Below are 12,617 nucleotides of genomic sequence, written 5' to 3' on the forward strand. Positions count from 1 at the left end.
TTGAACATTTGTTTGGCCTGTGGAAACACAACTGGAGAATAGCGTGCAGTTGTTCATTTTGTTTCTTTACACCTCTCCTGGTCAGGCGGTGTTAGCGCGAGTGCAGAAGCAGCATCTGGCGAAGCAAGAGGTGTGATAAATGGGGGGTTGATGGTGATTTCTCATGAATAATGTTGGTTATTGATCTCAAATTGCTGTCCACTGATCTCACCAGCTTGTGAAATATGTTAGGAAGCGACTGTAAAATGGCAGACTGTGCTGTAAAAGGCCATAATCAATATTTTAATAAATTAAATGAATGTGAACCTCTTTGGTGGAAGTCATAAAAAGAGGTTTATTAGACATTTCAGAAACTTTGGTACAGATATTTTTCAATTGTCTTTGTACTCCCAGCATTGCTATGCATTAGCAGTTGCATCTGTATCTTCTGCGATAACATGGATGCATACTAAAGTCTAAATGGTCCATATATATGTGTATATAGTGCCTTTTTAACCACATAGCATGAACAGTATGTGCAAATGTATTAATTTACATCATATGCACTTTTCTGTTTATTAGTATTTGTCATCTATAGGGAATTTTAGTAAATTATTTCATGTTGATTTAATTATGTTCTTTCTTCTGTTAAAAATACCACTGTGTAATACTTACCTTGCCTTTATAAAGAAAGTAAGCATGGAGTTGTTGAGCTTCATCCAAGGTTAACATTATAGATAATAAAGCTATTTCTACTTTTCTTTTGCTAGAATAGACAACATGTGCACTTAAAAGTCATGTTTGGCCATTTTAACCCATTATGACATTTTCTTAAGCTACAGTTTATCACTTATGGAGCCAAATGCCAAATTTCTGACACTGTGCAGCTTGAAAGTGTAATGAAATGAAAAACAAATTGAGGTCCGAGACTTTCGTTCCTCTGAGGGACTTTAAAGATCTCCGCCAGACATTATTTATTAAAATAGCAAAACTCCTTTGCTTTGAGTAATAATATACATGTATTTTTATTCATTTAAAAAACTCATCTTCTCCTTTTCCCTCACTGAAAAATCCAAAATCTATAAATATGCAAATATTGTTCATTTCAAAAGCTTAACTGCTGGACACCAGATGTTCCCTACTTGACTGAAGTTTTAATTCTTACTGTGCGTACCCTGGAAGTTTCCTGTTTGCACATCACTCTTGTCCAAATTGCATACTAAGCCAAATTTTGCTTCCAAACTGTCACAAAATCCCCTTGTTTGTGCGCTTTCTCCCTTCTACAGACGAAGGTATATGTTGTACATCTGCACTGTGAAGGTCAAACATCCAAGTGAAGCAACAATATGGGCAGTCTAACGCTGTAGCTGGTGATGCTTTCTGCTACATATAATACTTCTGATTCATCTTAATTTTATGTGTGCGTGAAACTATTACTTTATGTGATTGTTTTGATATATGGATACAATTTATTCACCAGCCTTTTTTATGAAAACAGCTACTGATCTCAATGAGACTCCTGAAATAAAGCTCACCTAACACCATCAGAGTTGTTAACAAACCTCAGTGACTTTCACCGGCTTTTGCATTAAAGAAACACCTACAGCAAATGTTGGAAAACCTGTTTTACTTTGTCTGACAGTGTTTGTAGATGTGGCAGATGGATTTTTTGCACCTTTTTGAAGGTATATTCTCTAAACAGCATCGGGAGACTTAAGATTTAAGCTTCTGCCAAGCATTAAAAAGCTCAAAAATGAAATAATCAAACTGTGTTTTATGTTACTTGAAAAACAAGGAAGAGTCGTTTTGTGTATAAGTATCTATGAATAATTCATTTGATTCTTATCTACCATGACTGTTATGTTATCCCAGGTACATTGGATTGGGTGGATTTGGTGACTAATATTTTTTCAAGCAGACACTTAGAGTTGTTTGGAGTTCAGTGTTTTAATCAAACCACAAATCCTACACCAGTTGTCCTTCTCTACTACCTGAGCTACAGCAACTGTTCAGTCCTTTTTACCATTTAGACAATTTTCAGAAGACTGACAGTTAAGTGGCTCTGCTGGGTGTTTGATTTAGATGCCAATTTTAGAACAGCTCCATTATATTTTAAAGCACCAAACGAACGTTATCCATCCATTTAGATTAAACAGCTCATAACTGGTACTAGAACACATCACCTCTTTTGATTGTTTTCTGGTGATTTAACTGTGTGTTATCACTTTTACCCACGTAGTTCTTTTCAAATGTCTCCAAAAAATGTGAAAATTGGTCGAGTGAGTCAGTCTTTCAGTGAGTAACCGTGGATACCTGCCTGCGATATTTGACAGCGTGTTGGCACACAAAGCAGAATATAATATGCAAGTAGAAAACAAGTCATGGATGGTTTAATGGTTTTTGGCCTCTCCTCATGGCACTGTTTTCATGCTGTTTTTCAGGGACTGTGTGTGCAGCCTAAATGACGAAGTGGAACTTGTTCAAGCATCAGACAACACCCATGGTCGCTGCTAAACCAACGGGGGCCAGTGCCTTGACTGCGACTCCAGCCCCTGTGGCATTAGTCTCCGCCGACAACTCCACCGAGCCAGTCAACAAGAATGATGCCTTCGACGAGATCAAAAACAAGTTCCTGAATGAAATCGACAAGATCCCACGTGAGTCAACGCGGACCTGTTCCGATCAACCATCAACCAACTTTTATTGACGTGACTCTCAGCAATGATTTTGGAATTAGATTGTCCCTTTTGCTGCAGGCATTGGCAGCCCCATAATGTCTTTATTCAGTATTGATCACGGGATGCTCTTCCTAATGGCAGAGAAATCTAATTTTCACCCAATGTAATTGCTAACCTACCACTTCTTACTAAATATATTTGGCACAGGACATGACGTGAAGTAAACGCCAAATGATTGGTTGGTCAAATGTCAAAGTATTTGCTTCTTTCTTCCTTTTTCTCTGTGTGAATGTGCCATCTACACATGGATCTGTATGTTCTCCTCAGTGCCGTCCTGGGCCATCATTGCCATTGCCGTGGTCGCTGCTTTACTCATTCTAACATGCTGCTTCTGCATCATCAAGAAATGCTGTTGCAAGAAGAAGAAGAACAAGAAGGGCAAGAAGGGGAAGGGTGACATGGGAATGAAGAACTTGAAAGGGGGAGAGGTATGTTCCACCGAGGGAGGCCGAGGGAATTTACACTTACATGAAGCAATACGTACCGCAAATACCTTTAACCTGCTTATGATCCTGTTATGTAACAGCTGGAGGCCTTTATGTGTAGCATCGTACTGGGATAAAGATAAATTATATGTTTGATCGTTTTGACTCAGCTAATTAATCACATTTTACATATTTATTTTTTAAAAAAATGGATTTCCTGTTTGAAATGTGTGAGATGAGTTAAAAACACAAGCTGTTTTATTGTCATGCTAACCCAGTCAAGTGTATTCTCCACAGGTGTTAATTACATTCTTTATCCACCATGATTATCATTTATTTTGATTTTTCTCTTTCTTTTTTGTTAGTTTAATGTATTTGTCATGATTGTTATTGTTGCTCTTTCTCTCACTTATGCTTTGGGAGTCGAGTGAAAAATGACAGACTCTTATCTCTTCAGCCCAACCATTGTTTTCCTTACAGTCATAAAAGAGTAATTATGAAAATTAGTAGTTAGCACAATGCTGTTGTTTGGGGCCTATAATTATTATTTTTTCCCCACGTACATGATTGATGATTCGATGAAGCACAAAAAAGAATACATCTAACAGAGAAGTTATTTTAAAACCCCAATGGCCCTGCTGCACAAGATATGATTGTGCTAATGAGGAGGCTCCTCTCTCTGTCATTTTCCTCGCTCCCTACAGTGTAGCTGACTGCATTTGCTGTGATTACCCTTCTTTGGTGTCTGCTGTGAGTTCAATCTCTTCCTTTGTCTCTGCTCTCCTCCTTCCTGCTTTGTGTCTTATGTGTGCTCCGTGTATCTTGACTGTGGTGGACTTCTCTGCCTACGGTAGGTCTGATAGCACGCGGCGCCCCTCTCTGGCCGCTCTGTGTAAGCGCAGACCAGGGCAGGGGGGAAGCGGTGGTTGGGGGGTTGGGCTGGGCTGGGCTTGGAGGGGGTTTGGATTGCAATGAGGATGACAATGAGTGCTATGGCTTCCTTAGTTTTTTTGCAAGCTTAGGTGCTGCGGGTGCTTGAGGACTCTATGGGAGCGATTAAGCTGCTTCGCAAAATCCACTGAACTGATATGCCGCACCAACTGCTATGTCTTGAATATCCAGAGATTGCAATTTTTTTGGCAAAAAAACCCAACCAAACAAAAAAATATCTGTTTAAGTGTCTATGGTTTGAAATGAACATGAAATTCATCCTATGGTTGAGCCTTTGAATGACGAGTGCACTGAGCAACTCACTAGAGATCACTAACATGCATGTGCAAGGGGTAAGCTGGATATTTGTCAAATTCTAAGCAACTGAAACCTTTCCCATCTGAGAGCTAAGAGCATGTTTCCACCTTGACAGGCCTCGATTGTGCAGCACAACCAAAACCTAGAAGTCTTGAAAACTCACATTGACTTGGGTATGAAATTCACAAGCTGTACCCCGGTTGTGCAAACACGCTCCGAGTTCCATGACAGATAAACCTGTTTGTACCTCTTGACAAAGACCAGCATATGCCCTTGCAGTAGGTACCATTGAATGGCCACAACTTGACTTGAGAGTAACTTTCCTGGATGACCCATGCTGCTGACATACAAGGTGACAGTCATTGATGCCCTCTCTCTCCCTGAAGCACTTGGGTCTCGTTGAAGAGAAATGGTCGGCCAGAATGTCTGCCCGCATTTGCAGTCAACTGCAGAGGCCTGATTTCAGTTGATCTAAAGCTAAGGCTACAATCACCTGGCTGCTTTAAACACATGTTCTTTTTATGGAAACATTTGCACCGAGCTCACATTTCACCCCATGCAGTTGACCAAAGGGCATTCATTCAGACATACCATGTCTTCATCTTTGAACCCCCACTGGAAGTTTGAGTAGAACTTAAATTCTCAATATAGCATGATCCTTTCTTGGATGTGTACATTTCACTCAGAGCATAAGTGCAAAAAATTTTTGGGCTTTACAAAAATTTGTCGCAGAAATTGAAAAAAAAAAAGCCATCAAAGCATAAACTTACGTCTCTTCAGAATCCATAAGATAATCCATTTACATTTGTCATTTAGAAATAAAGTCGAATCCTGCATTGTGTGGCCTGGCATGCTTGAATGAAAATAAAGATAGAGAATGCCACGTAAGAAGATGTTGTGTGAGAATGAGTGTGAGAGAGAGAGAGAGTGAGAATTTAAGCATGCATGAGAGTTTGCATGTAAGCAGATGCGTGTGTGTGTTGAGGGTGTGCAGTGAATATGGTGTGCAGAGGGTGTGATGGTGTGTGTGTGTGTGTGTGTGTGTGTGTGTGTGTGTGTGTGTGTGTGTGTGTGTTATCTGTGTGTGTGCCCTGTTCCTCTTCCAGCTCATCACTGAGTAGCTGGACCCTCCAGTCTTACGAAGACATCAGTGTTTTTTCAAGAAGACAGCCATAGGAAAGTAGGCCATGCTGAGATATTATCCAGCTTCTTACCATATCCGAAATGGAAGTTTACTTTAATATTCATATCGAAGCAAATTACTCTCATTTGATTAGTCGTGACCGCCTCTAAAGAGATGAAACACTCAAGAGTCACTGGGTGTGATGTAAAGGCAAGATGGACGATAACAGAAGATTTGATTTATCTTCTTCATCATGCCCTGATTATCTCAGGAGCAGTTAACCGTCAGTGAACTGCAGAATTTTGCTCTGGCCTATGATCAGGAGGCACAGAAATTCACATCAGCTGGAAAATCTGGACTTTGGATTAAATTGTGAAATCTTTCAGTAATTCTCCAAGTTACAGCAGTCAGGCCAGAGTACAGTAATGGTGGCACAATCCTATCAACAATTCCAGTGTAAACACATTAATGAGCCTTTGGGATGTCAGGAGAAGATAATCGGCAGACATTAATATTGTCTGGCTTGAAGTGAACCTGCTTGTCAGGCTGCTTACACTATCTGCTGCCACAGCGACTGTTATCAGGCCGTCTCCACCTGCAGTTTTAGCAAGTTTGAGAGCTTTTCAAGAAAAGTGTCAGGAATCACTGCGTCAGTGGTTTGATCAAATCACATCTACGTCTCATAGCTCCGTCCTTCACTTCCTCTCAGTAAGGACACACGGCTTTCTATTGGATATACTGTACACGGGGTGGACAAAATAACAAGGACGCCTTGCACTGTAGTGCAATGTAATTCAGCAATGCAGTAGCTCTGCAGCAGCTCTGCAATAAACGGTTTATTTGTCAAGTTCACTTTTGTGTGTTTTTGAAAAAAATATGCCTGGTATACTTACTCTTGACAGTGGCTCTTCTTTGCTGATACAGCTTTCCTCTGTGTGGGATATGCCATCACGATTTTTAGACTTTTTCTAACAACTTAATATGACTCATTTGGGATGACTCATATTTGGGATTTGTGTAGCTGCCTGTGTGACCTCAGTGCTTTTCCCTCAAAGTGAAAGTCCTTTTTCCTGCTATGTTCCTGTTATTTTGTCCACTCCTTGTAATTCTACTGTTCCTGGCAGCTACACAAGTCAAGTCATATTAATTTGAGGCTTCACAATCACCATTTTCAGAAGTGAAAAGTGAAAATGAGAACTTCCAGAGGTTTTTTGCAGAGCTTTTGTACTAGATTGCACTGTAATGTAGGATGTTCCTATGTTTCTGTCCACTTCCAGTATAAAGTGACTGTTTTATTCTGTTGTTTCTCTCTTGAATCTCAACCTTTCTCTGCCTCTCTCCATCTTTTGCACAATAACTTAGAGCTCTATTGAAATGACATTTGAACAACATTTTGTAGTTGAGGAAAAATTCCCGGCTTCTGATTTTAGCAGGTTTAACCTACCTGTAAAACTTATGAAAAAAATAAAACAGCAAATGGTGTCACCCAAGAAATAGTGAAATCAAGTCAGGTTGCAACCGTGGTCATCGATGAACAGATTGCACTAGTAACACGGGGGTAAGTGGCAGGTAGGTGCTGTGACTAACCCGACTGCTGATACCCGAGGATTGGTGTTCAGCACATCTACCGCCTCAGAAACGTCCTCTCACTCGTTTTTCTGCCGCCTTTCACCCCTCTGTCATTGCAGAAACAACAGGATGATGATGATGAAGAAGATGATGTGGAACCTGGACTGACTGGAGATGAGAAAGAGGAGGAAGTGAAGGAGAAGGAAAAGCTCGGGAAGCTGCAGTACTCCATCGATTATGACTTCCAAGAGAACAAGGCAAGCGCTTGAGTAGTTTTTTTTTTTAACTTGTTCTGTCAAAATAAAACTCATCAAAGTTAAAGCATTCCCTGTCATATATGTATGATTTACATGCTACACTTTGTTTTTGGTATCTCCTCTGGCCTGGCGTTTCTTGGTTGTTTTTCCAAAAATATATACAGGATCAAGGATATGTATTTAGTGTATTTAGTTTTGGTTGAGTCTGAAAAAGGTTTATACTCTTGTTTGTTTGCAAATTACTCCCCAGCTGACTGTGGGAATCCTGCAAGCAGCTGATCTCCTCTCCATGGACAGCGGTGGCACCTCAGACCCCTACGTCAAGGTCTTCGTCCTCCCTGACAAGAAGAAAAAGTTTGACACAAAGGTTCACAAGAAAACACTCAATCCTGTCTTCAATGAGACCTTTACCTTCAAGGTAAGCTGAAGTTAAGAACACGGTCGACCTTTACTTATTACTTATTTAAAAAAAACATGTTCGTCAGGCTGTTTGATATGTCGACACGTCCTGCTAAAGGTGAACTGCTGATTTTTTCCCTCTTTCTTGTAGAGCTTAGCAGTTACTTAAATTCAGATTTCTTTCACACCAACACTCCTGGCCAGCCGTGATAAAAAAGCACAGACATATTGAAGGTTTCTGACAAGGGGAGTATGGCAGAGAATCAAATTAAAGGAGAGGGCCACCTCTGGTGCACCTTGGCTGCTGACGCAGCTCTTTAAAAAAACAAATCAAACAACTTTACCTCGTCAAAGTCAGGCAGCTCTGCTGAAGCAGCAGGTCACAAACCAGACGATTCTGAACTCCAGGTCAAAGTCACATCTAATATCAGTCTGATCTGGCTGATTTTATACGTGTTTTGTCATAAAATGATGCAAAAGTGTGATTTGTGCTGCAATTTGTTAAAAACAATATAAATGAGTTTAATTAGATGGGTTGCTGCCTTTCAGATACCGTTCCAAGAGATGGGAGGGAAGACTCTGGTGATGTCCGTCTATGACTTTGATCGTTTCTCTAAACATGATGTCATCGGAGAGATTAAGATACCCATGAACACCCTTGATCTGGCAAAGCCAATTGAGGAGTGGAGAGACCTAGACAGCGCAGATCAAGAGGAGGTAAGAGAGAGATCCTGCTTTTCACAACACTGCCAAATTATTACTCAAAACCTTGCTGCTTTTCTTCCAACATATTCTATAAATAAAAGTTTTAAACTAGATTGGAGAATACACAATATAGGTTAATACTTTTTGCAGTTGAAAAGTTCAGCAAAAGGCAATAGTATAATTCAGTTTAAAGTCAGGGAAAATGGAGATCAAATAGTCGGAAAAGAGGAATACCCAACTGCACATATACATTAGTGTTTCCAGTGTTCTGCTCATGTATGCAAATGGGGAAGGGAAGAAATTAGAAGCACCTCTAAGTATAATATAGGCTACAATTTTTCTGAGACATATAGTCAAATTTTTAACAACGTGAAGAAACGCAGAACCTAATAAGCTTCGTAATGTTGTGCACTGAACTGCAATAGATTGTACAAGTGTACCTGCATGCATAAAGTAGATGCTAAGTGTACGTATCTACAGTATACATGCACAATCACACAAATGCACATGTACCAGATTAAAAGGCGAGCAAAACTTTGGAATAAAGTGTGTTTCCAAGAGTGACTCTAAAAGAGAAAATACACTTTTCCAAAGTTGTGATTCTCAGAATAGAGATGTCCTGACATCTATTAGTGTTCCCCTTCTCAGTTTGATAAGCAAACAATGTGGTGATGACTCTTTTTCTATATTACCTTGAACATATCTATCATCTTCTATCTTCTGCAGTTTCTAGCTATGTATGAGATGACATCTATGCTGTGGGATATATCAGTAATGCTGCTCTGCTCCCTCTGTAGCCACGTAGCCTGTAATGCGACGCTTTCACTGTTAAGCTCCTGAAATATGAAAAAGTAGTTTTAATCAATGAAACTGCCTCCCCAGAGCCATCTTAAGAAGAAATACTCGATCTGCAGTTAATTTTGCTTGCTTTCCCAGATATTTTATTAACCTTGTAAAAACCAACTATATGTGCTTAAAGAATAATTCCTGCTGGTATTACAGCAGTGATGGCAGCAGAAATTTTTGATATTGATTGTGTATATTTAATAATGTTATTTAAAGGCGCAGTTTGTGTGTGCTGTGCAGAAGAGGAAAAATTTAGGCTCCGTTTCAGACCTCCTTTAACTTTCTCTCCTCTTGCCTCCTCCTCACAGCCAGAGAAGCTGGGTGATATTTGCATCTCCCTGCGTTACGTTCCCACTGCTGGCAAACTCACCATCTGTATTCTGGAGGCTAAGAACCTGAAGAAAATGGACGTGGGTGGACTGTCAGGTGGGATACTTTATATATACAGAATAGGACATGAGATATGACATTTTGTTATCGCATTTTGGCACTCGATGCTATTTCAGTTGTCAATTGTAGACAAAAGACACCCGGCTGCAGGGAGACTGCAGCGTATGAAGCAGCGTGCCTCTGAGCACAGCCATTAGGTCGGTCCTGTTTTGCTCACGTGCTGACGCTGCAGTACTCGCCATGCAGCAGCACTTGCTCCTCCTGACTTCAGCATTGGCCCCATCTGTTGGTGCATTACAGCACTGCGACCCAAACATGCATGTGCCAAGAGATGTTTTATCAGCTCATCATCATTTTGCCCCGTCTCTGCTTTCAGATCCCTATGTGAAAATCAACCTGCTGCAGAATGGAAAGAGGCTGAAGAAGAAGAAGACGACGGTGAAGAAGAACACTTTGAATCCTTACTACAACGAGTCCTTCAGCTTTGAGATTCCTCTTGAGCAAATGCAGGTGAGGACATGGAGTAATTCTTTCAAATCCTGTAGAGTTTCTCAGGGGTGGGAAAGTACCACACATCCTATAGACAAAATCAATATTTTATACTGAGTAGATGTGCTGAAGTACTATTTGCAAGTAGATAAACTGATTCTTATTTCCGTGAAAATGTAAATATGCTGCATTCATATCAGTGTCGCCTATCAACAAACGTATTGTCAAGCAGACTAATCCATTAATTGTAGGGTAGCAACTATATGCATGTGCACGCTTTCCCAGTGTTCCTAGTATTTTATGTGGACATGATGTGGTACTTTCACCGCATTCTCATTTTCAGATTATTGGTAGAATATCTTATGTCAGTCTTGTCCCAGTCTTCAGCCCTTTGTAATGCTCACAGAAGGTCCCTCTTATCAGTCAGAAATTTTATTTATGAAGCATAAATTGCACCTTCAAATACACTTAAGAATTTTGCTGCTACAGCCTTGTTTGTATTTGAGATTGCTACCATATTTTAGCTCTTGAAAGGATAATTTGCCATTTTGCCAAATTTGCTTTTTGCCTTCTTATTAAGTGTTGTATATATATATATATATATATATATATATATATATATATATATATATATATATATATAGATGTGGTGGAAAAACGAAAGAACAAGTCAATGTGAATTTAACAGCATCTGTGCTGTTGATTCTCCAAGTCTCTGGAACCTTATTCCCACATTCTCTCTGATATTGTCTCATTCAGCGTTTTGATGATGGAGGTGGCAAGTGCAGCGTAGCACAATTCAACTGGGTTCAACTGGGTGGAGATCTGGTGGCCGTGAAGGCTATAGCATAAGATTCACATCATTTTACTTCCCTCTAAGGGGACAAGAGTTCCAAATTACACAAGCAAAATGTCTCTCACAGCATAACACAACCACTGGATTCCTCAGTGCAGGAGTCAGTGGTTCAAGCTCAAACTTTCCTTTGATTTGTCACTAACCTGTAGATATAAGGCTACTGCCAGGAACCTCTTAGCTTAGCTTTATATAAACTCTTGCTGACACTATGAGGTTGTCAAGTAACCAGAAAACACTTTGGGAAGTCACTGCAAGAAACAATCTATCACATATTTCCCAAAACTACTGCTGTACCATCCAATAATTATCACTTGTGACCTAAGAGAGCAGTGATCATGTAAACATATTTTAGCAAAAACTAGAAGCTAGTATCCCTGTAAAAAAGCTAAAAAAAACCAAAAAAAACACACCTAAATATCCATATTAATGCATATGAAAATTGAAGTAAGCAGAGCACTGGACATTGAGTATTTATTGATTCAGCTTAGATGCAAGCAAATACCAGCCACCACCACCTAAGCTTAAAAAAAGCCTCAGGGCCGAGACACCGGCTACCACTGTGGGACCACTACAACCTTGTTCACCACTCACTACAATTGTTGCCCATTCAGAAGTATTTTTAAAAAATCTTCATTAAAATTCATGAACGAATAATTAAAAGCAGAATTTCTGGTTTTGAAATATTCTCTAAAAGTTAAAACACAGTGCCTATAAAAATATTCACCCCATTTGGAAAAGTTTCCCTTTTAGTGCTATTCAACACTGCATAATGGTCAGTTTAATTTTGCTTTTGGACAAAAATTTAAAAAATTACTCTTTGATAACAAATTGAAAACAGATTTGTACTGAGTAATGTCTATTAATTAAATCGTAAAACAAGCGATTGCATAAGTATTCAGCCCCTTTAAATGAGTATTTGGTCGATGCATCTTTGGCCAAGAATTGCAGCATTGAGCCTGTGTGGATTGGTCTCAGCCAGCTTTGCACATCTGGTCAAAGCAATTTTACCACATTCTTCCTGGCAAAATTCATCAAACTCTGTCAGGGTACATGGATTGTGTGAACAGCCCTTTTCAAGTGTAGCCACAAATTCTCAGTGGTTTGAGGTCTGGACTCTGACTCGGCTACGTCAGAACATTTTTGATGCTGTCTTTAAAGCATTTTTGTGTAGCTTTGGCTGTAGCTTTGGGTCATTGTCTTGCTGGAAAAAAATATTCTCAGGTCTTCCAGGGCCAGCTGCCACATGATGATGCTGCCACCACCATGCTTCATGTTAGGGATGGTGTGTTTGGGTTGATATTCAGTGTTTTGTATCTGCTGAACATAGTTTAGCCTGATAGCCAAACAGCTTAATTTTGGTCTCATTAGACCAAAGAAATTTCTTCCAGTTGACTTCAGAGTCCCTCACATACCTTCTGGCCTTCTAGTCGAGATTTGATGAGATTTTTTCAGCAGTGGATTTGTCAGTGCTACTCTCCCATAGAGCTTTGACTGGTGAAGAACAGACAACAGTTGTTGTTGCTGTTGTATGCACAGTCTCAGCCACTGAAGCTTGTAACTCCTTCAGAGGTGTCATCATGTCTTGGTGGCCTC

The 12,617-nt window shown here is 39.9% G+C and overlaps 1 protein-coding gene across 5 annotated transcripts in view; it reads left to right on the forward strand.

Moving 5' to 3' along the window:
• Window positions 1-12,617, forward strand: part of LOC111572069 (synaptotagmin-2-like) — a 65,360-nt gene that overhangs the window by 45,327 nt on the left and 7,416 nt on the right. For 4 of the 5 annotated variants that reach the window (XM_035950646.2, XM_023275561.3, XM_023275559.3 and 1 more), the window contains 7 exons: window positions 2,421-2,636; window positions 2,985-3,145; window positions 7,202-7,339; window positions 7,590-7,757; window positions 8,288-8,455; window positions 9,598-9,715; window positions 10,056-10,189. In XM_035950646.2, coding sequence (XP_035806539.1) covers window positions 2,441-2,636; window positions 2,985-3,145; window positions 7,202-7,339; window positions 7,590-7,757; window positions 8,288-8,455; window positions 9,598-9,715; window positions 10,056-10,189 — 1,083 coding nt within the window. In that variant the 5' untranslated portion in view covers window positions 2,421-2,440. The remainder of the gene's footprint in view (window positions 1-2,420; window positions 2,637-2,984; window positions 3,146-7,201; window positions 7,340-7,589; window positions 7,758-8,287; window positions 8,456-9,597; window positions 9,716-10,055; window positions 10,190-12,617) is intronic. The other variant, XM_023275563.3, reaches the window with a different exon arrangement.

The sequence above is a fragment of the Amphiprion ocellaris genome, chromosome 8 (assembly GCF_022539595.1).
Source record: "Amphiprion ocellaris isolate individual 3 ecotype Okinawa chromosome 8, ASM2253959v1, whole genome shotgun sequence".
NCBI classification, from domain to species: Eukaryota; Metazoa; Chordata; class Actinopteri; family Pomacentridae; genus Amphiprion; species Amphiprion ocellaris.